The 23,981-nt window shown below is 42.9% G+C and overlaps 3 protein-coding genes across 6 annotated transcripts in view; 2 read left to right on the forward strand and 1 right to left on the reverse strand.

Moving 5' to 3' along the window:
- Positions 1 to 881: 881 nt before the first annotated feature.
- tppp3 (tubulin polymerization-promoting protein family member 3) lies at positions 882 to 7,890 on the forward strand. Its single transcript, XM_012827012.3, has 4 exons — positions 882 to 1,316; positions 4,800 to 4,988; positions 5,201 to 5,354; positions 6,844 to 7,890. Exons 2-4 carry the CDS (start codon positions 4,801 to 4,803, stop codon positions 7,033 to 7,035), a joined length of 534 nt encoding a protein of 177 aa, XP_012682466.1. The 5' UTR covers positions 882 to 1,316; position 4,800; the 3' UTR covers positions 7,036 to 7,890.
- An 8,292-nt stretch (positions 7,891 to 16,182) lies between these two features.
- Positions 16,183 to 22,566, forward strand: LOC105899739 (BTB/POZ domain-containing protein KCTD19). Its single transcript, XM_042707932.1, has 14 exons — positions 16,183 to 16,504; positions 16,716 to 16,853; positions 17,202 to 17,421; positions 17,965 to 18,087; positions 18,260 to 18,464; positions 18,553 to 18,701; positions 18,804 to 18,919; positions 19,110 to 19,252; positions 19,349 to 19,432; positions 19,627 to 19,738; positions 20,100 to 20,670; positions 20,932 to 21,063; positions 21,857 to 22,026; positions 22,272 to 22,566. The coding sequence occupies exons 1-14, from the start codon at positions 16,235 to 16,237 to the stop codon at positions 22,548 to 22,550; spliced, it is 2,712 nt and encodes a 903-aa protein (XP_042563866.1). The 5' UTR covers positions 16,183 to 16,234; the 3' UTR covers positions 22,551 to 22,566.
- Positions 22,567 to 22,631: 65 nt separating this feature from the next.
- The window catches only part of plekhg4 (pleckstrin homology domain containing, family G (with RhoGef domain) member 4), a 59,487-nt gene continuing 58,137 nt past the window's right edge, over positions 22,632 to 23,981 (reverse strand). For all 4 annotated transcript variants that reach the window (XM_031569214.1, XM_031569213.1, XM_031569212.1 and 1 more), the window contains one exon: positions 22,632 to 23,802. In XM_031569214.1, coding sequence (XP_031425074.1) covers positions 23,797 to 23,802 — 6 coding nt within the window. In that variant the 3' untranslated portion in view covers positions 22,632 to 23,796. The remainder of the gene's footprint in view (positions 23,803 to 23,981) is intronic.

The following is a 23,981-nucleotide window of genomic DNA, read 5'->3' on the forward strand; positions in this document are numbered from 1 at the left end:
GATGAGAGAGGGGGAAGCCCTGGAAAAGGAGAATCATGGCGGAGGGCCGGGGCTTGGTTGGGCAGGGAAGGGGAAAGAGAGCAGACAGACTGGAAAGCCCAACCGCTCCATTCACACCCAAACAAAACATACGGCCACCAAAATCACTTTGGATACTTCAGACCTGTCGGTTTAGTCAGTGACAACTGAAACTATTAAACTATGGATTTATACTGGACAACACAGGCACCAGATAAGGTTTTCTATTTTACACATATCAATTTGTAAATTTCAAGTGTTTGACAAAAGTTGTCAAATGTGGGAAATTATTCAACTATCTGATCATTTATTTCTCCTCAAAGTGCTATATCCATCTAAAGATATTTTCGTTGCTTGAAACATTTTTGAGTATTCAGTTTGTTACAGTGTTATTCTTAATCATTTCCAAGTAGTTCCAAGATTTACTGTTTTTGTTTTACAGCTTCCTTCCTACATCTTTATTTTTTTATGTATCTGCAGTAAAATTAGCTCTACTTTTCTGAAAAAATGTTTTAAGCCATTGTAAATATTTCTACTGACAGACTATGATAAGGTGAAACGGCGTATCGGCACACCACATACATCACTACACACTGCCCTTGCACATAACACATAGATTCACCTCCCTGCAGACTGCAACCTGCACTGCTCACTAAGATGCAATTCATCACCACTCAACAAACACCCAGCCTTGATAATCTAGTCCGACAGTGTTAAAATATGAAGTCCAACACCACGCCCACAGCCAGGTATGCTGTGCACAGTCAGTGGCTGCAGGAGTGGCGTGGCAGGGTATGAGGGTTCATGACTGCAAGCAGATAGCATGGGAGGAGGGGAGGGGGGGGGGGGGGTCATGACAGCACCCCTCTCTCTCTGTGTGGGCCAGGTGTTAGTGCTCGGCTGGAGGCGGAGCACCATCCCACCCCTCTCGCCGCCCAACCACACCCAGGGCTCTGTTTAAAGGCTCACCCTCTGGCCCTGTCTGAGTCACTGAAAAAAGGGGTCTAATTCTCACCGTCTGATAAATGACCTTGGTCACTCGCTGTGTCGAGAGACTTCTCCTCTCTCGCTCTCTGTCCTCTTCCTCCCTCTCTCTCACTCTTGGTCTCTCCCTCTCTCCCTCTTTTATTGCCCTCCCTTGATGTTAAACAGGATGTCTCCATGGATACAGGGGTAAACAGATGATAACAAGCCCTCGGCCCTTTAAAGCTCATATGAGTGGTGGAGTTTACAGGACGGGTGCAGTGCAGGACCAGTGTAGACGCAGCAGCAGCAGCAGCCCAGGGCAGTCTGCAGAGGTAAGAGTAGCGAGTTTTCCTTTCCTTACGGAGTGTGTGAGTGTGTGTGTGTGCGCGCACTGTGGCGTCCAGGGGCAGCTTCTGCTTCTCGTAGCCTCCCCTCACTGTCACCCTCCGAGGTTAAGCTTGCACAGATGCACGCTCTCCGTGCTAGAGATGGATGACTGTTTCCAGCGTGAGGGATTTTATTTGTGTCAGCATCAATAATTCAGGGCTGCGCTGTCCAATCTGTACACCATCATTCAAGGCTCTTGCATGCAACAAAAGGTGGAACGGTGTCCTGGTGCATGTCTTTGTGTGATTTAGTAGTATGTGTGCTGGTATGCTGTGATGCACTGCTGATTTGACAAAATTATTTTAACGTTAGCGTACTGCCAAGGATTGTTTGTGATTTCGGTTAATTTTAAATAACTATTTGGATTCAGAAAATATTTGTTAACTAGTGATTATTTTGACAGTATTTACACTTGGTGCAGATTTGCTAGTTTCATTATATCTACTATCTTTATTGTCAAATTTTGATAATTCAATTGCTATTAAAATGCTATAATAAAATAACCTTTTGATTCTACCCTTATTCATCCATCAAATTTAATTTAATTTAATTTAATTTAATTTAATTTAATCTCAATTACATATGGGTGAAGAGGAAGGAAATCTATTTTTGTGGTGGAACAAGAACTGCTTTTCTATGCCATCACAGGTGTTAGAAGCAAACGCATACCAACAAAATGCAGTAGCAGTGAAAGGCTTTTGAAGCCGACTCAGCCTTAGGTAATTCTCACTCTCAGTGGGTCACAATGACGGCATGTTTTTTTTATCAATGTTTTCAGACTTGGTAGATGCGCGTGGAGGCTGTGCAGTTCAGTTGAAGTTGGGTGAAAGTACTTATCTGTAGGAGGGTGGGGACAGTAAATTGTCATTAAGCAATGCAGTGCTTTTTCCAAAGTTGATTATGAAATCCACATCTCATGCAATCTGTGCTTGCCACACAGCTGTGCCTGACACTCAAGGCACTGAAAATGCTATTCACTTCCTTTCAGCATAGCTATGAACAATCCCCAGGCATTTACAATACACACACTACACATGTATACATGTGTGATGTAACTCAGAACCTGACCAAACCCTCAGCTCAACATAAAGCCTTATATATGACTACACAGTTCCTCCTTTAACACACAAACATATACACACACACACACACACCCTCTGACAGCCTGGGTTTAGCCGGCTGGTTGTTGTGTGTGTTTAAGCCTAAACCACCAACAGTGTATCCGGGTATAAGCAAATGGGATTTTGGTTTGTCTCTGGTTCTCCACAAGCGGCCGTGCCAAGCCAAGCCCAGCAGTCTGAGCTTCCAGAGTAGGAGCCCCTCTGCTGGATCACAAACTATCAGCCACTGGAGTGAGGTTCCATTCCATTACAGCATGAGCCATCAGAGACACTGTGACAGATTAGATCCATTTACGGAATTCATTCGGTACGGATGTTTGACAAACTCAAAGCTCTCTCTCTGCGGCTTTCTCATAGAAAGTAATCTATCTGACTGGGAAACAGTCTTAGGATTAGTCTGTTACGTGATTTATTTTCTTTCTTTTTGGGGGGGTGGGTGGGTTGGGGGAATGAATTGATAAATAGCTACCCACAGCAAACCAATGTTGCTCCTGGAGTTTCTAGCTCCTGATCTAGGAATCTCTGAGATACAGCACATTGACTCGAGCGCCCAGGATGAAAAAGATCCACAGGATTAAAAGTGAAACCCTGTGGAATCCACAGTCCGAGTCAGAGGCGTGAAGAGAGGCGGAGGCTGGTGCTCACAATGTTCCCTTTATTCTGCTGCTTGTGTTTGGGCAGGCTGAGCTGGGTAGGGCTGGGCTGGACAGGGCTGGGCTGGGCACTCCAGTGAGGCCATCAGTTCTCATCCACATGGTAGGAGAGTCACTCTTACAGAAACTTTACAGAGGGCTGCCATTTTCAGAGAGCGAATAGGCCGCACAGTGTCCGTCTGTTTTCCTGTCACATCTGCTGAAGAGACTATGATAAGATAATGACAGTGTAAATGTCTGCTTATTGATTTATTTATTGTTGGGGTTCATTTAGAAATCTCTCTCTCGCATGCATATCCAATCAAACAAAAACTAACACACTTGCAAAATTTCAAACCTGATGTGGTTGTCCAGTGTATAGTGAGTGTGAAAGAAAGAGAGAGAGAGAGAGAGAGAGAGAGAGAGAGAGAGAGAGAGAGAGAGAGAGAGAGAGAGCAGATGGACGGGGGTGGACCTTCCACCAGAGCTGAGTCCCGTCCAAGCCCACCCACTGCAACAACACCTCCTCATCACCTCTCTGTGGAGCCCAGTTCTGCCAAGTAGCTGAGGTCCACAGTCAAATATTCGACAAAAAAAAACCCTGACAACTTCACTGGGACAATCAAACCATCAGCAGGCTACACTTACCATTTTGCACTTGACAGTGAAACAGAGCTGCTGATCTTCGGCACTAAAGTGACGGCTGACGGCCCTGGACTGACGGGGGCCTGCAAGGGTATTCCTGCAGGTTGCCATGGAAACGTGGTCTTGTGGGATTGCATCACCACCACGTGTGTAAGCAAAAGAACTGCACCCGAAAAAAAAAAATCCAGGGTGAGGTCATGTCTCACACGCAGGGCTACAGTGCACACACACACACACAGACACACACAGACACACAGACACACACACACCATTTTACTATGGGAATGAGAGGGGGACAGCAAGCAAGCGAGAGAGGGAAAAGAAAGAGACTGCTCAGGACTGTGCAATTTTCACATGGGCCTGATGGGCCCTGCCCTTTTATTTAACAGCGACTCCTCTCTCATGAATAAACAGCGCAATGATTAAGAGGCTGTTTGACATTGAGCTGCCCTCTAATCAGCGCTTCAAGGAGGAGGACTTCTCATCCACATAATGTGTTGCTGTTGGCAGGCATTCCATTGGGCTTCCATTCACCTTGTCAGTAAAATGTGGCTATTAGATGATTGCTGAGGTGAAAGCAGCACGCGTGTGTGTGTGTGTGTGAAAGAGTGATATTACCTCATTACTAGCGTGATGAAAAATCCTTCATAGATGGTGGTGAGGCACTGAATATGTGACTGTGTATAAACACCCGTTTTCATGGCATCACTCATTCTCGGGTTTCTCTGGAGTGAAAGATTCAACACCAGACACCACTGACACAGACAAGAGTCAATGACAGACACTGACATGTGATCTAAGCTAGCATTAGCATCTCTTCATGTCAGTGAGTCGACGGTTGGCTAACAATCCCTGAGACTGAGGAGCAGACTTCTGCTGCCATCCGCTTACTCATCTCCTGGCCCCACTTCTAACACTTCTCTGATGCTTTCCAACAGTGGTGATTAATGTAATAACTTAGTCTGAGTAGCATATCTGGCCTGCTCACCGTGTGTGCCGCTGTTGGTTTTCGTTTGTCATGGTTTCCCAGGATGGCTGAGAGCACAGACATGGAGCAGCTTCTGACCTCCTTCAAGAAGTTCGCCATCCACGGAGACACCAAAGCCACCGGCAAGGAGTTGAACGGCAAGAACTGGGCCAAGCTTTGCAAAGACTGCAAGGTCATTGATGGCAAGAACGTCACTGGCACCGATGTAGACATCGTCTTCTCAAAAGTGAAGTGAGTTGACCGTTTCTATATCTATCTATATTTTCTTTCATCTATACATTTCTTATCCCTCTGTTTTATTTGGTTCTTTTTTATTTTTCAAAGTGGAACTTAGATGTTGAGAGACAAAAGTAAATTGTGCTGGAATGAATAAAGCAAGCTGCTTAGTATATGGGGAAGAGAATACATTTGTGACCACTTGATTTGGTTCCTTACACTGGTAGAGCAAAAACTTCACGGGTCATCACTTACGAAGAGTTTCAGAAGGCCCTGGAGGAGTTGGCACCTAAGAGGTTCAAAGGTCAAAGCAAGGAGGATGCTCTGAAGGCTATGTACCAGCTGATAGAGGGAAAGGAGCCCACCAACGTTGGGGTTACGGTGAGAGGACATACGTGTCATGTGTCATGTTAAAGTCGTACACAATATTTCATGAAATGCATAAATCCATGTCATGTTGGTCCAACATAAGAGAACAGACCTCAAAAGTATAATAGTGGGTACCGTTATCTCACTGTGTGTGTGTGTGTGTCAAAAGACTGAGGGCCTATCAATCCAAAGATGTAATACAGTTATCTTAATAACATTAGCCTCTTAGTGACCACATAAAACAAATGCTAATCTAATAACACTAATGTTAACCACCTGAGAACATTTTACATTTAATATTGCAAACCACTTATATATATATATATATATATATATATAAGTCCTGACACCTGAATGTGCTACAGTTCCACTCAATAAGACGCACCCGGATTGGAGTGTGGGCCTGTAATTGGTGTTAACCACCATGGGTGCTTAGAGACATGAGAGTGTGTATTAAACACTCCAGATAAGGATGGAGAGACTGGAGATGATGCACACACAGAGCCGCAGTGAGGGGCGGAGAGAGGCGCCAGATCACAAGGGATAATTGAGGCAGCCCCTCTCCAATTTGCTACCTCATCCAAGCAACCTCAGTGCTTGGCGAGCTCTTTTCCACGGCAATTCATTATGGGTGACATCACCCGTAATAACACGCCGGGCCTGATTTATATGGCGACACGCAGTTATTGTGACAGCTGAAAGCTCTGGAGGTTATGTTCGAACTCGACACAACAATTTTGACACTGCAATATGTCAAAGGTTGAGGGTTTGAGGAATTTCTGCAGCATATGAACTCTAACTCTTTGTGTACAAAAGTATACAATAATGTGTGTCTTTTCATGAACAGAAACATAAAGGGACCTAACACAGGAGTGATGAAATTCAATGATCTGCTATTCCTTTGGTACAAAAGCATAGTTCAAAAACACTAGAGGGCAGTGGATAGCTAGACCAGTACTGTTGTGCCAAAGTGCACGAATATGTAATACAGTGAGTCTATCAGAACACCTGTTCTGTCATCTGAACAGTAGAGTTCAGGAGTAGGTCATTTTTTTTCTGGGCTTTCAGGGCTCTGTTCGCTCAGCACTCATCTGGTCCTCACCCTCAACAACAGCCTGTGCTGACAGATGGTGGTTCAGGAGTACTGACAGATTTACATATTGGGAGAGAGATTGGGGCTGGTGGCCAGGGCAAGAACAGCCATGCTTGATGATTGCAAAGACATCACCGAGTATTACAAAACATAACAGTCATTACTGATAGTTTCACAAGACTGTCTATAAACCATAGCCAATAAGTCTCTAAGTCAATAAACAGAGAAAAAACGCAACATCTTCATAGCCTCTTTCACACATCAATCCAGGTAATTAACCAGTAGATTACTGTCTCATAAAAAATTTAAAGTAGTACAAAATAAAAAGATTGCATCAGCCATCATTTATTATTTATGATCAATGCTTGTTTATCAATCATTCATTTATTGTTATCTCACATTTTTCAGAAAGTGGCCAAAACTGGAGCCATGGGCAGACTGACAGACACCACAAAGTACACAGGCTCCCACAAGGAGCGCTTTGACGACACCGGTAAGGGCAAAGGCAAAGCGGGTCGGGAGGAGCTGGTGGATAAAACCGGCTACGTCGGCGCCTACAAGAACGCCGGGACCTATGAAGAGAAGACCAAGGCCAAGTAGGTCTCACGATCAGCGAAACGAGTGAGGCAGAGAACAAAAACTAGGGAAAAAAAAGCAGAGGAAGAGGCGGAGCTCATTCTTCAGTACTTAGGTCTGGACCAAACAGCCGAACTTTGACCCCGTAAGATGGCCGCCAAGCTGACCAATGGGGATATGATCCCCTGACCAACTGGGATGTGGTGATTGACAAATCTTTGAATCTGGAAGATGTTCTACAGCTGTATTATGTTGTATAACTAGGAGGTATTGTACCAGTACTATTAAAGGATGGGAAAGCACAATGAACCCCAGAGTTCAACAGGAGAGGGAGTTGAATTTGGATGACTCCACCTAAAAAATTGATTTAAAATGTATCCATATTTTGCAGCTTGAAATGTGTGCACTGTGTGAAAGAATATGTATAAACCCCCCAAATATGTCTATGCAGCAGGGGTTCATCAGGAATGCAGTCGAGAAACAAACAACTGTAGCAGAATTTTTTGTTAAAATAATTAACAAAACATTAAAACATTATATGCAATTCACTTGATGAATGTGGCAAATAAGATCAATTCTCTACAAACAAGCCAAACTCACTCAGTTTTTGCTTTTTATTCCACAAATACAGAAGCTAACACAGCATGTTTTACTGCATTAGATTTCCGTCAGAATATTTGTCTATGCTTATCGTCTTATAAACTTGACTTGTTTTTTTTTCTGATTTATAATTGTGTTCTGGAAGTTTTGTAACTGGAAAACAAATGCGTTCAAATTGAAGATCTGTCAAAAAGTTTTTGTTGACTTTTGTTTGTTTGTAATATTGGCCTTGTTTACAGTTTATGTTGTATGACAGATAATAAAGTTGCTTGTTGCATATAAGAGAATATGTACGTTTTTGTCACGGTAACGTGGGGTTGCACCTTCTAAATGCAAACAGTTTAAGCCATTAAACCGCCACATTTCAATGTTCACATTTTGTAATGGATGGTGGCAATGTAGTATGCTAAACACAATGTGCAGATGACACAAATACTCCATCATATTCTCCTCTAAAGTAATGCTAACCGAAGGTAATCATTTAACAAATCTAATTTCCATTGGGCATTTTGTACTTTTGCACAACTAAATAACTGCAGAACACTTAAATCATCACATCACCATTAAAATGGTGAAGCACTGACTTCATGTGAAACAAAACAGAATAGTGTTTAAGAAATTTACAGCCTACCATAATCGCTTCTAAGTAAATTAGAAAGCAACCAAGGCAAAGTTGGGTGGATAACAAGCTAGGAATTTCTCCAAATTAAATTTCTGCCCACATTTCACTCTGCTGTTTTCAGTCAGTTTGACATTTAGTAAGGCTGTTCTGTGCCCTCGCAGTATTAAAGTCCTCGCTGCTTGGCTGTCCTCCAGCAGGACGTCTCCTAGCCCACGGCAGCACACTCTGTCAGTCAGTTATGACCCTCTCGAGTGGACAAGCCTCAATAAATGAAGGAAGTCAGGGAAACAGCCTATAATCTCAGGTTACAGTCACAAACCTGCCTGACTGCTCCCACACGGGAAAGCGTTTGGACACAGAAATAACACATCTGCCACAGTCCGCCCTGCAAGGGAAGGGCTTCTGTGTTCTGCCAGCTCCACTGAGCCACAATGAGGGAATTGTGACTGAAGACGGACGAGACATTATCCCCTGCCCACGAACAGGGTCTAATGTTCCACAATAACATCAAGCTGGGTGGGCAACGGTGTGTATGTGTGAGTGTGTGTGTGTGTGTGTGTGTGTGTGTGTGTGTGTGTGTCTGGTATGTGTGAGTGTGTGTGTGTCTGTGTGTGTGTGTGTGTGTGTGTGTGTGTGTGACCAGCAGTGCTACCAGCAGCATGCACTGCCTCTCTCCAAGCCCACACCAAGCAGCAGACTGCTGTCCCTCTGCAGCAACCCGGCTGCGGGGGGAAAGGAACAGGAAGCTGACGCGGGTCCCTTGTTGTCATGGCAGCCCAAGCAGTAAACAAAATAACACTTCAGCACCTGGCTCCAGCCGTCCTCCTCTCCCTCCACTGTTTGTAACCAAACACACACAGTTCATGGCAACGCTTGTTTGGGACATCTCCTTGGAAGCCTCTAATCAAAAACATATCTAGCGCAACCGGGCGATCCGTTCAAGCCCAATCTTTGTTGCCTGCCGTCATGGGTTGATGAATAGTATCGCGAACGAGTCAGACGTGCTCTCTAAAGGGCCTCCTCGAGTCGTTGCTGCCCTGTGGGCTGCCGTAGCAGCGTTTGGCTACGGTAATCGGCCTGATTAATTACCTGCTAACTTCAGCCCGCACCAAGCCACGCCAGGCTCGGGTGGCTGTTGACATAAGCGGCTTCACATGTCGACTGAAGACAGCCTGGGGTGCTCGGGGCGGAACAGCCAGCGTTTAGGGACAGCGGCGGCGGTTCGTTCAGCGGATGCCGATGACATGATAGCAGTGAAGGCGGCACTCAGGCTTTCTGCACCGCTGCCGGGGAGGGAGGGAGCCCCAGCTCCAAGTCTGAGTCTGAGTCTGGGTCTGTCTGACTGCCCCTCTGGGTGAGGGTTGTGAGAAGCAAGCGGGACAGGTCAGACTGGAGACTATTCCCCTAATAGTACAGGGGATAAGCGGCGCGAGGAGACGGAAAAGTGCTTGAGAGTTTAGTTACAGGCATACATTCTGGTGCACTAATATACTTGTTTTTAAAAGAGAAAACTGAAAAGCTTGTGTTAGCCTGGACCGCTGTTTCGGTGTCGGTTCAAATCACAGAGTCAAATTCTAGGCCAGTCAGAGATGCACAAATCAACAAGTGATGTCAGCTTTTTAATCTAAAATAAATAAACTCCATTTTCCCTTTTCTTTCATTTATATTTGTTGGCTTAGTTTTATGTAAAAAAAACATTTTCCAGCAAATTAAAGATTGTTTCTATTATGCAAAGACCAATAAAGAACAAACACTTCTGAGTGCTTTTATGCCAGTTTGGAATGTAATGCTCTAAATCCCCTATAAACAACACAAGAAAAACATTATTTTATAAGGGCTGCCATTTTGGTAATTCTACAGTGTTCTCAGTTTATTATCAAAGACAATTAAACAGCTGTCACAAATAAAGCAATTAAAGAAATGTTCCATTTCGATGGCAACAGCAGTATATGGATGCTGAGATAATAAAATTATTTGAGTGCCAAAAAATAAAAATAAAAGTAAAAAATGAAATCAATGTTGGGGGAGACAGTAACAAGGGGACAGTTGTAACATGCTTCATTTCTCAGCTCATGTCCAGCCTAATGAGAGGAAACTCACAGACGTGTAATGGCATCAGCATGCTACATTCAAAACTTCAGCTTGTCTCAATCTCTGTCAAAAGTTATAGACAGAAGTCGTTTTTTGTGGGGCAACTTTTTTACGCAAGATTTTGATGCGTTTTGACAGGAACATAAGTAACAGGTGGTTGTGATCAGTGATTTCCAAACTAGTATAATTATTAGCTGCATATAATGTATTATATTCCAATTATTTTAGGAAATATTAGGAGAGGTCGGCCGGGGCCAATTCTACCACGCATTACAATCGGTTTCAACCAGCAAGCCTAGCTAGCAAGTGAAATAGGCTAGCCACTTTTGTGACACCCTTGGTTTGTAAGTAACTATCTCACTGGTATTTTGAAAACAAATGTAAATTGACTACAATTTACAGAACAACCCTTATTCAACACTATCTTGTTGCTGTACATTTTACTTTACCTCTTAAAACTGGCATGTCCTTGACCACTGTTTCAACTCTCACCGACACGTTACAACCGACTCCAATGGCACTCACTGCATTTAAATTAAAATGAGAAAAAAAGGAAGGCACATGTTCTAGGATTAGTAGTAGTATAGAGATGAAAGATGTATGTTAAACACATGTTAAAATGAAAGAGGTCACTTGACACCTTTGTTTTTTTGCAACTAGACAAAATAGACAAAAAAGCAAAAAGTGTTACAATTGTATCTGGTCTCCCCTACTTCACCAGAAGGGTAAATGTAAAAGACGGCAAAAGTCAATATACGGTGCAATCACATGAAAACATTTTACAACTGAAAACGAGGTAATCAAAACAGACAGACACACAAACACACACTTACACTCACACTAACACTCTCCCTCTCTCACACACACACACTCTCCCACTCTCTCTGTCACATACACACAGTGAGTTCTTAACAACCTTGGGCATGCCCAGTTTTGACTGAGCAAAGCCGTATCATGTTGGAGAAGGTCTTGGCCCTGCCCTGTGTCACTGGGAGGCCTACTCGGGGCCATACCTGCCTCCTGAATAAGCCTCTCTAGAGAACAGGTGTTTGCTCTCCAAACATGCTCAGCGCTGCAACAATAACAGGCACCTGCAGTGGGGGGTTTGTGTGTGTGGAAGAGGGGCAAGAGCAGGTCATCTGATGAGGGATAGTGAGCTTTACTTTTGACATGTAAGCATCCGCCCAAGCAGACTAGGCCTTGTGTTTGCTCTCTGAATATGACACATACCCTGAGAGCCCAGGAGGAATGCCAAGCCCGTGATACGCACATGCCAATCTTCAGGTAATAAGCTTGGAATGATCTCCTCTGACAAAAGTGGGATTTGCATGAATAATATGCCATTCTATTTTTGACATCATCAGTATTACTTCATTGTCATTCAGTGGTTTGTGTCATTTTGTAGAGGTCACACTGTGCACTTACATAGGGCAAATAAGCACAGCCATTCAACCATTCAAAGAAATGCTATAACAGCGGAAAGGACTTACACTAGGTAATTTGTTCTCCCCTTGAGATCAAACTGTTACAAAGAGCAGAGAGAGGGAGAGAAGGAGAAGAGAGAATCAGAATCAAGCAGATTCATACATGCATCAGGATAAAACATATTGGCTAACATGCGCTATACTGTATATACATGATTCATACGAGATTACAAGATTCGAGATCTCATGATACATATAAGATGTGCATACGTGCTGCATATATACACGATACATACGACATCACATAATACATATAAGATGTGCATACATGATAAATACAAGATTGATAGTGGATAAAAATGGAGAGCCAGCCTTCAAAGCATTGATTGTAGAAGTTTGGTGGGCATACTGTGTGCTCATAAATCAAGCACTCTTCTCTAAATGACTTTACCTGCAGATCTACTCCTCGTGAACTAAGATTTGCCAAGCCTCCACACCTTCACCTAGGCCAGTGTTTGGCTCTTTCCTGCTGTAGCCATGGCTACCAACAATACTCGCAGCAACGCAATGAGGTAAGCTTGTTTTTCACAGTTTGGGTTTTTAAAGTAGTGGGGCCAGACAAGATCTGTCTGCCTTCGGTTGTTTAATGATGGTAGGTTGCTGTGCTCTGAATGAAAGGCATTGGTGCGGAGAAAAAAAAGAGCTCTTCATACCGACACTGAGAGGTGAGATGCTGTGCTAATGGAGGCATTGTGTGAACTTTGACAAGGAAGTCAGGGTAGTCATTTGGGCCCTAATTTGATTTGTGAGCAAAGTCTGTCACGCATTAACTAAAGCTATTGTGTGGCGTGTGGGAGCATTGAGCTGACCCACCCGTGTCTGCGCTTAGGATTTTGTTAATGGTATTAAATTAGCAAAATGATTTTGCCAAGTTATTAAATTAGCTTTAGTTCATGTGCAGTGGACTCGTTGCTCTGCTCGTTGCCAGTTGCCTGTCAATAAAATTAGGGCAACAGAGCAATGAGCGTGTCAGTCAGGCACAGGCATTGTGAATGATAAACATTTATATAAAAAACAGGAAAAAGCAAAGCAATCAAAAAGGCATATTTTCTTCCAGGGTGAGTCCAAGAGGAGTTAACACAATGGCAGAGGGACAATTCAAAACCTTGTCTGAGTCAGCTTCTCTCACAGAGAAACATTTAGCTCACAAAACAGCGAGCTCCACACAGGTATGACACCAAGCCTATTCTTTCTTTCTGTCTCTCTTATACACAATTACACACACACACACACACACACACACACACACACACACACACACACACAGACAAATGCATGCGACTCTTTGCTACTCTCAATCATGCTCAAAAACATGCTGTGCATACATTTACAAAAATATTGCTATTGAATTTCAGGAATCGGTACAGGATTCCTCCAATGTCTTTAAGGGTGAGAGCTTTAAAGCAGGTAAGAGCCTTGTGAGGCTCTTAGACTCTGGTAAGAGTATGTGTAGCTACAATTGGCAATTGGGTTACACTCCAGTCTTGCTGTGTTTCAGAATACAAACTTCTTCCCAGAATCACACACTCGTCGTCACTACGCACCACTCTTTCACCCAAACGCTTCAGAGGAGAACGGAGGGTAACCTTTCTCGAGGACTACACCAACGTCCACATTTCAGACAAGGACTTGTATGGACAAATATGGACTAAAAACCAAAGCCCCAGCATATGTCCCTCCGTGTCAGATCTGGCTCCACGCACACTTACTGACATAACACACTTCCAGTCAGAGATGGAGGCCAGCATCAACAGACTGCTTCAACTCACCACGGGTAAGCGAGCAGAGAAGACCAACAACACAACAACCATTTTGATTGCATTTGTCGTGTAATTGTGTGATTATTTGTAATATGAGATGTTAAAATATTAGTGTTGTGCTTTGGTCCTCCACGTGTGGCAAAATGGTCTATTCAAGATGTAGCCACAAGGGGGCATGATTGCAGAGGGAGACAGGGGTTTCAATAACCTGTTCTGTTCAGAGAGTGTGTATTCAAAACAGAGACCATGCCATTCCATTACTGTCATTTGTGTATTAAGAGCCATGATATGTCAATTCTTCCTGCAGATCTGGAAATAGCAACTATTGTTCCAGATAAATCTGCAGCTGACTATGATGGATGTGGAGTGTTTCCACTTTGGAATGCCTTTCAGCCAAATCTATCTGAAGACAGACCCCTGGAGGTGGATGGATATAACTGCACACTGAAGCCAAAGCAATGTGCTGAAGATAAAGCTCTCAAGTTAATGGCACTACCAGCATCTGTTTCTCCCCAAGGCCTGATGAACGCACCGCAGAACATCTTTCCTTCAGACCACAACAAACAGATCTCTGCATCACGACTGATGACTCACAGAAGAGAGGAACCCACAGAAACCAGCAAGGTCAATCTTATCAGCTGCCTCAAGTTTAGCGGAAACAGATCACTGAAGTGCCTCTAAATCATCGGAATTGAGTGTACACAACTTGGGGAATATGTACTTACAATGTAATGGAACACTAAATACTAAACCCCTGTAAGCTTTTATAAAATCAGACTTTGCTTAGCTTCATAACTGTCAGATAAACCAGATGACTCAAACATGCACTTCATGGGGGTATTTCCTTAGACTTTAAGAAGTATGCAGGAGAATACCAACTTCACATTCAGGAAATGCCACAACTCACCTGGCATTTATTGAATGTGGGCCTGCCGTTCCTCAGGTGTCTGGATTGTCAGAGGGTGCCAGCGGCTCTCTGTGTGGTAGTCGTCCACTTTCGCCAAACATCTCTGAGCTGTCTGCTGTACTGAGGGGCCTACTGGACCTCATCGACAGGCACTGGAGTGGCAACATTTCACTTCATCTCAACCCAACCTTTGTAGGTGGGTGTTGCATAAAATCTGTTCCTCTCAGCTGCTCACATAATGTGGCATGTGGCAATGTAATACTGTATTACAACTTTAACAGTATCAATATTTTATTCAAACCATACAACACCATAGTATTGTTTGAGGCTCACACGTGAAATATTCTCATACAGAACAAGCCCTCAATATCCTAACAAAACTGAAGGCATCCTCCCAAAATGAGATGGAGGAGAAAGGAGATGTGAATGGCAGTGAAAGTCTAAAGATGGAGGGGGGGAGAATAGAGAGTCCTGACTGCACTGAGGTTGGTCATCTGCGGAGGCAGTTGGCTCAGAAAACACAACAACTGGTCTGTACGGTTATAAGTTATATATTCATTGATTTAGGTTAAGTACTGATGTGCATCCTCAGTGAAACTTAACAAACGTCACGTTATTATCCAGGCATGTCTTCAGAAACAGCTGGTCACCGCCAGGATGGACAACATCAAGTTAAAACATCAGATAAATTACTTGAGAGAGGACAACTCCTCTTGGAATAATAGTGAGTTGTAAAACAGTCACATTTCAAGGTCAAAAGATTGCTGCACAAATCCACTGGCTGCAATGTCTTTCTAATAGTTCACAGACAATGGCAGAGTTGGCTGCAACTGCAAGGGAAAGTGCTGGACGAAGAAGAGAAACATTTCAAGGGATTAAAAGCTTCAATGGAAATCCTCCAAGTAACTAACAGGTGGGTCTGTCTTGCATAAATGCTGATAACAGCAGCTGTATTTGCTCACAGTTGGAGCAGTATAAATATCATTGTAAAATATGGGTTTCTACTTAAAATAGATGAAATGCTAAACCTGTTTGAATTAGTCAGCATTATATCCTCCTCCACAGGTCTCTACAAGGGCTATCTCCTGCAAGAGCTGAAAAGACTTGAACAAAAGACAATGAAGCCAGTGCCTGATCAGGCCTGCCTGCACCACTTTCAGTGTATGATTACGAACATTGAAAATAAAATGGATAATAAATCATTGTTGAGTGTTTTGCTGTTGTTGCTGTTTAAAATCATAATACAAAAATTGTTTTCATTTACAAATGATCCTCAATGATTAATGACTCCTAGCACTCTCAATTAACAGCTCGCTCACAGGCTAGCTGGTTTAGTCAGTATCTCTAGATGAGTAATCAACGCACGCGCCACCAGTTAAATTCATGGCACGTTCCATATTGAAACGGCTGTATAATTATATAAATGATGAGAGAGAAAGGTGGCATTTAATGTATATATCTGATTAATCTAACTATATAGCAGATATTTACTCTTAGGAAGTCTTAAATAGGCTGTGCATTTCTAATTTATTTCAGTGTGCGATAAACGGTGATTTATGATGAGTTTAGTGCATCGGCTAGCATTAGTTAACTATAGCTAGTTTCGGCACCTTGAATAGCTAACACGCTAATGTTAATTGTTAGCTAAATATCTTGGATGAAATAACTTTTCTTTCATCATACTTACGCCGATTATTCTTTCAGTGATTTGACATTGAGTTTAAGTTCAGTTACGGAGGAGGCCACACATTCGTTGCTCATGGCGGAGGACACCAAAACTTGCATTTTCAATGTTGGTGGATGTTTGTACTCCATACCGATAAATCGACTCTCCTGTTTTCAAGAGTCCTTGTTACTGAAAGAATCTGTCTCAAATGATCATGCAAGATTATTTCTGGACCGGGATGGCTTCACCTTCAGACATCTGCATTATTATATACATACTGGTAAACTGGCATCCTCATGCATATCAGAGGTCAATATTTTATATGAGCTGGCATCAACTTTACGTCTTACATCACTGCAACAGGTGAGTGATTCACTACCCTTTAGCTAAGGTTAGGCGCAGGAACTGATCCTTGTAGCCTAATATTGATTACTAATATTGAGTAAAGAGAACATATCTCTAGTTAATGTATTGACTCTAGTCGCTATGTCTTGACTATGTGCCAATAGTCCTACACAATAATCACAAGGTAAGTACACATATATCAGTTAACAATATATTTCCGTCAACCAAGGCGTTAGAAAACCGTCAGTCAGGCAGGCATTTCCTACGTGCGCGTCCAGTAGACCTACAGGTCGCAGAGAGAGCTTCGATGTATAACTGGAAAACACGAATTTGTAACCCTAAACAACCAGAGTCTGTGGCCAGCCCGGTAATCACAGGTAAGCAATGCCCTCTGCTGTCTGCAACCAAACACACATGACACAATGTAACTGGCCTGTACAGTCTCAATACATCCCGCAATAGACACTTTCAACCCTAAAGATTTGCTACAAATATATCTCTGTAAATTAGAGAGAAACCTTTAAATATACCAGAGGCCATACCATAACATACCATATGAGTCAACAACTATAGATCTGTTGACAAATATTGATCAACATAGAAAACTTTTTTAATGAATTCTTAATTTCAGGGTTCTAAATTAGCTTTGTGGACTTGTGTTAATCATCTTCAGAGCATTAATGATTTTCTTTTATGACTTCATATTAACCAGTAGGTATGTATTTTAATTTCCATTTGGAGAGTAGTGCATGATGCCATACCTCTGGGACTGGTGGGGACGCCTCTAGTGGACAATGATGAGGAGGTGCTGTACTGTTTCATTCCAATGGAGCAGATTCGATTATATTCCAACTTGGTGACACAGGACAACCTGTTGTGGCTGTGTAATGACATGGCTATCATCGAATGTGGGAGCCGTCTTTTCAGGTTCATAGGCAAGTTCCCGCAAGCCTGCATATGGGTCACTTTAACTGTAGCCTACATTTCTCCGCCTGATAGAAACTGTGGGTTGTTTTATGGAATCTGTAACTGGAACAGTACATAGTATATACCACTGCCAAATTGGGATATTTTTCAGTGTTCAAATGTTGTGAATGTTCTTTTGCATGCCTCTTTACAATGTATCTGTGAATAAATAATTGAAATTACACTGATAGCTGCAGAATATTTGAGTACTTTTAATGATATTTTCCGTTATTTAGGCATTCAAAAGAATATTCACATTTTTACTGTGTATATATGACACTGGGGTTTTACATATGTTATATGATTCATGGTTGTGTGGAGTTAGATTTTTGTCCGTTTTCTAAATGTTTCTATCAATAATTTATGCTCAATACGACTTATCCATCAATGTACCAAAACACACATTCCATTCATATGCCCTGTCAGTGGTGATGATAGGTCAACAGTGTGAGTGCTAGCAGCTGTTGGTAGCTGATATAAGAAGGAGCTGCGTTTGTTTTGCTTCATTAAAGCTAATTTCCTGCGCACGGGAAAGATCTTACTGCCAGAGCATTTCAGTGATTATGAGCTGCTGAGCAGCGAGGCAAAAATGGTTGGCATGACCAAGTTCGTGGAAGCACTGCAAGAACACTGTGGTGAGACACTTTTAAGTCTTAAAAATAGAGATCGCACTCTTTCAGAGTTCAGAATGTCCCTGGACATCAAATTTAATGGGATTTTGATTTAATTTTATTACATAACTTGATGTCAATCTCCAATATTTCAGCTTCTCTGACATTTAATAACATCTACTATCTCTTCCCTCAGGGATAAATAGCAACTTGTCATCCATGCTTCTGGATTCACCCCAAATGTCAGTCCTGGAATCTGTTGCTCAGCCTTTCTATATCATGACCTTTGACCTGTTAGTGAAGTACCCCGATTCTTCCCTGGGTCAGCTTCACATAGACGGCAATCTTGAGGGGAGCAGACTGTACATAACAGGCTCAGGGGTTGTTTTCCAACACGTGCAGTAAGGCTATTTCACAGATAAAATATTTCTGAGATGTAGATATGACGAATGAGGCACTCCTCTCTTATGAAGGCTGGTGTTATTTTAGGGACTGGCTGGGAACATGCTGTCTACCTCTGACAGAGGACGCCTCTCAGCTGTTTGGCCTGCGTGAGTACCTGGATGGGCAAGACGGGGCCTATCAGGCTTTCAAGGAGGCCTTTTTGGAATTCCACTACAAGAGGAAAACCTCAAGAAGTGAGACATTGCACAAACCTAAACCAAGAGTCTTGTTAAAAAAGTGGAGGTTTTCCTTTCCTGTAACACTGGGATGGTGTTTTTCCCTGGACTGTTTTATAGGAGCATTTACTGCAAAACCATGGTCTGCTTCGATGGCGGCATGCACGGTTTATAAAATTGTAAAAGTTTATGTTGGAACACACTGGTACGCCACTTATTTGCAAACTCTCTTAAAGGTACGTGAAATGTTTCAGTGTTCTGTTGCTTTCACAATGGCTTTTAATCAACCTTTCGTAAATCTGCTAATATGTTACGATAAATAAATCACAAGGAACATTTGTGTGAGGTTGGTCTCTGTTTGATGACATTGTTTTAATATGTCTGGCTGTCACAGTTGTATTACTTCATTCTGTTCCTTCCCTTCAGTATCCAGAGCTGCTGTCTAACTCTAGTAAGGTCAACTGGATCTGCTTTGGTCAGACCCTGCATGTGAAAGGAGACGGGCAAATATTCCGTCACATTTTAAACTTCCTCAGATCTGGTCGTCTGTTACTTCCAGTTGATTTTAGGTAAAGGCCCATCTTTGAAGTGATGCTGTGGGGGTAAATATTCACCCTTTTGTCAAATGCTGTTAACAGAGTGAAGTCTGTACCAATGTTTTCCAGGGAGTGGCCTTTGCTCTGCCAGGAGGTTGAAGCCTTCCAGATCCCAGCCCTCACCGGAGCTTTGGAGGATTGCTCAGACTACAGGTTATGGACTAATCATGCTAACCTCTGGTTAAAGTCACTCTTACCGTCACCCTTTGGTAGTGTAAGCAGTCCATAGAAGTGTTGCAGAAGTGATACATATTAATTGATATGTATTCACAAATGCAGTATTTTCAATATGAACTGAAGTGGTTTATGCACATCATCACTTATAGCTCTTACTTATATACTCTCAGGGCGTGGTGCAGAGAGAAGGACCAGACCAGTGATGGGTCTTCCTCTTCATGTTTGGCTGCTTCTATGTCTACTGATGATGAAGACTGCTGTCTGGGGATATCATCTGATGAGGTTTGTTCCGGCCAGTTTCATATAAGCCCAATTAAAAAACAATTTGTGGGACTACTTCATTTGGTAATAATTACGCAGCTCTTCTCATATCATTTAATACTGTGTGCAAAATGTCAACATCGAAATTAAAGCTCCTATGTTTTGCAGCTATAATGTGATAAGTGCTGACAAATCCATGGAATTTAATATGAGCAAACTGTTGCTGGATTTCCTTGTGGGTGTCTGTGGGAAACAGTTGAATCACAGATCAGGTTTAATAGCCTGAGGGTGCATTCATATGGCATATGACTTCACACGGAAAAACAAGAACACAGTAAACAGATGGAGATTGAAAGGCTGTATGATCCCTTGCTTTTCACAGGAGAGCATGCACTTCAGTGAAGAAGAGACACAACTGCGAGACAGCCCAGACAACTCATTCTTCCTGATGGGCGACCCATCCAGTAGACCCTTCTCAGGAGAGCCTATTTGTGTTTCCTCTCAAAGTAATTATAGTTCTTCTAAAATTGAGAACACAGGGCAAACATGTGGTGTCCCACCAGGCCCTTCGAACAGCTCCAGAGAGAAGCCTCCAGAGCAGCCCAGCAACACCGAAGCATCTTCAGCCAACTCCATGAGTGTCTCCAGCGATCTCTCAGCCTCCATCAGGAGCTTGCTCCAGAAAATCCGCGGCACCTGCCTGGAGAGCCTGCTACAAAGATTAAGCAGCAACATCTCGGCCTCGCAGCAACACAGTACTTCTGCACATAGGACAAAGCAGGAGTCCATCCCAAAGGAGAGATTGGTGCAGATACTGGAGGAAACGTTGAGGAGTAGGCCCAACCTGATGATCAGGAGGCTGCCGGGGCTTACAAGCTCCAGCTGCTCAGGCCAGACCTCTGCCTCGTCAGAGTCATCACTATTGGCCGAACACAATGTATCAGCAGCAGCAGGTCTGGAACAAGCACATTTCACACCCCAATTATACATCAGCAAACTTAATCATGAGCCATATGTAAAACTAAACCGAATGCCAGTATTTGTAGAGCAGCGTAATTGCATGAGTGATTACTGTGGTAGAGTCTTACAGTAACAATGGTACAGGTAAAGATAGTGCATAGCCTGATTTTTATGGTAAGCGTCTTTACAGGAAATGATGATAAAAGAAGTGCTGGAGGACAATTCTCAGTAACTGTGTGTTTGTGTTGCCACAGGATATGAACGGAACAGCCTTCCCATGAGAGGCTGTGTGCTCAGGCTGACCCACCCCCCGGTTCTTGGAAGAGGAGAGCCAGGTGGCTTTTTCACCCACAGTGTCGTTTACATGGGCACCTCTCCAGACAGCAGTGAGTAGAAAAGACACGGATACCGGCTCAAGGCTCTGCACTGCGGAACAAAACTGCAGTCCAGCTGCCATGATGTTACACAAGACTGACAGCTCAGTTTCTTCTAGAAAGACTGGAAAAGTCGCTGAATGAAATTCCAGTCTGTCTGCGCCATGTTTTAAAGATGATAAATGAATTATGTATATCTGTCCAACCAGCTCCTCATCCACATCTGGCTGTGACTGCGAGGGAAGATCCCAGGGGTGAGTCGCTTGGCACCTGATGAAATGCTGCTACAGATTGCATGGAAAGAACTGAAAATTACATGTAATGAGATAGCACAGGTAGTGTTGGCCAAAATGAAGACTATTGGGTTTCAGGGGCAACAACTGCCACTCCATGACAGATGAGGTTGTTTGTTTTGGTGCAAGACAGATTGACACCACTAGAGGGAGTAATAGCATTCCTTTCATGCCATCTTCCCATTCACTTTGAACCTCAAGTCTTTGCTCCTTTCATTATTAAAAGGTAATATATTTGAGAAAATACCTCACGGACAGCTCAAATAAACTATCGAGGCTCTTCAGAAATGTGCACTTGCGTTCCAGAATGTTTACTTTCTGGCTCCATAGTTGTAGAAGAGCAAGCACAGGTTTTCTGTATGAATTATTCATTCAACCAATTACAATGACCCTCTGTGTTTGATTGTGGTGTTTGATTTGTGGTTTTCCCTCTTCTGTTTGGAGAGGAAAAGAACAAAGTTAAACTCTGGAAAGATTCTGCGGTATTTCCTGCAATAGTGTGTGGTAAACAGCCGAGTCCTACCTTCCAGATGTGTCCTTTGTCCACTTCAATCTGTCTTACGAGGAGATGGTGTACGGACGGGAAGGCCATGCCTTCCTGACGGGTATCATCCTGGACTCAGTGCGGTTAGACTCGCTGAACTGCACTCAGAAACTAGCCCATTTGATCTACATTCTCTGGGTGAGGAAATTACTGAAAAATGTATGAGGTCTTACAGATGCTTCATACGACCAGCATCGAGTGAAAAATGTAACGTCAGCTGGTTTTAATATTTATAAATAATTCATGACCTTTCCATTTGTGTACATTAAGTCCCTTGAAGGATTAAAGTCTTCTGTATAATCTCTCCAGGTCACATCTTTTTGGATAACTTAAAGGCCAGACCATAAAGAGCACCTTTAATATCTGCTGTTTTCTTACCATAGACAAGGCAGGCTACAGCAGAGGACTTTGTGCAAGAACTGCTGAGCACCATCAGGGTCAAGCCGAATAAGAACAGGGAGAAGTTACTGCAGTGGTTGCACGTAAGCTGCCTAAAGAAGCTGTATCACTGTAGTGCCAAAACACGAACGAACCCAGCAGGTCATCTGAGCTGGCTGTCTGATTCTGATCCACAGTTCACACTGCCGCTGGCGAGACACTACAGCGAGTGCGTGAAGCTGCTGGAAAAACACTTCTGCCAGACAGAGACTCTGTTTCCTTGAGATACCACAACAAGCCCAGGCCACCTAAAGGTATGAGGTCAAAGCCACAGCTAGCACAGAAGAGAGTGAAATGAAACACTGTTCCAGATACAAAGCAATCCATCTTTATTAAATATGTGTGAACTTGTTAGGATTAAGAAATATGACACTTGAGTACACATTCATGCTCCAGCTACAGATGGAAATTTGACTCTTTTTTTTTTTTTTTTTTCTCCTGTTGCAGTTAAGAATGGCACTTTAGTGATTCCCTGGTTTTGCTGGTTAATACATACATGTACAAAGTTACCACAGTTCTCTCCTACACACTAGAATCGCAAAGCACCAAGTGGTGCAACTATTTACAGACACTGTACAGATTGTTTTTGTCTTTTTAAATGCCAGATCTCAACAAAAAAAATTAAAACAAGAAAGAAAAGAAAGCAGGCAAAGAAATTTGAAGTGGAAAATTGAAACGTTCTGACTCTAAAGGGCACGCTGTCACCAGGCCTCCTGTCACCACATCCCTCCTGCACCCAGCAGATAGGCTGACACCACTTGCCCCTCGCAACTACCACTGGCTGCACAGGACAGGAGGCTGGCGCTGGATCAGGAAAGCATTACAACAGTGGCAAACAGGACAGCCTGACCACAACATGGAACTGCCAACACAGAAAAAAAAATCTGGGGCCACTGACCACAGGTCAGTTGCGTGTGAAAGAAAGAACAGACATGCAAAGACCCGAACACTGAAAACAGTCAGATGTGTGATGTCGCCTTTACAGAGTAGAGAGACGTGTTGCTTTCATAGAACTGTTGAAGAGTACACTGACACATACTCTTAATCCAAACTCAGAAATAACTTTTTCACAAAAAAGGGTGCATTTCTGCTTTGTCATTTTGCAGTCTGCAGCATAAGTGGTCAAGAACAGACAAAGGAAAAAAAGGAAAACAGTTCAGAACTGCATTGTAAACTACTACAATAATTATTTACAGTTAAAGGTATAGTACAGAACACTACTTCGCCAGTACTTTTTTGAAAAGAAGATAAATACAAGAATATTTTAAAATCAACTTTCTTTAAAAAAAAAGATATAAAAGCTATGAAAGCTCAAAAGTGGCTTTGATAAAACAGTGCTATATCCCCAGCTCTTTCAGTGAGATGAGATCAGACGAGATGCGCTGGCCTCCAGATGAACAATAAATACTCGCTTGACCCTTCTTCCTTGTGTGAGGCTGACATTGTCTTCTTGGTGAAAGCAGCTGGATACTAAACCTGTAGAGACAAGCATGGGCAAGAGTTACACGCTGTGGTTGTCTTTTTCACGGCCCCAATGAAAACAAGCCAAGAAAAAAAAAAAGCATCGACAAATTTTTCCATATTGTCATGCTTGGTTGTCTAGGCAATGGGCATTAAAAAAAGATGGAGGGAGATGGATGATTGAGCCAAACATG

The sequence above is a fragment of the Clupea harengus genome, chromosome 6, assembly GCF_900700415.2.
Source record: "Clupea harengus chromosome 6, Ch_v2.0.2, whole genome shotgun sequence".
NCBI classification, from domain to species: domain Eukaryota; kingdom Metazoa; phylum Chordata; class Actinopteri; order Clupeiformes; family Clupeidae; genus Clupea; species Clupea harengus.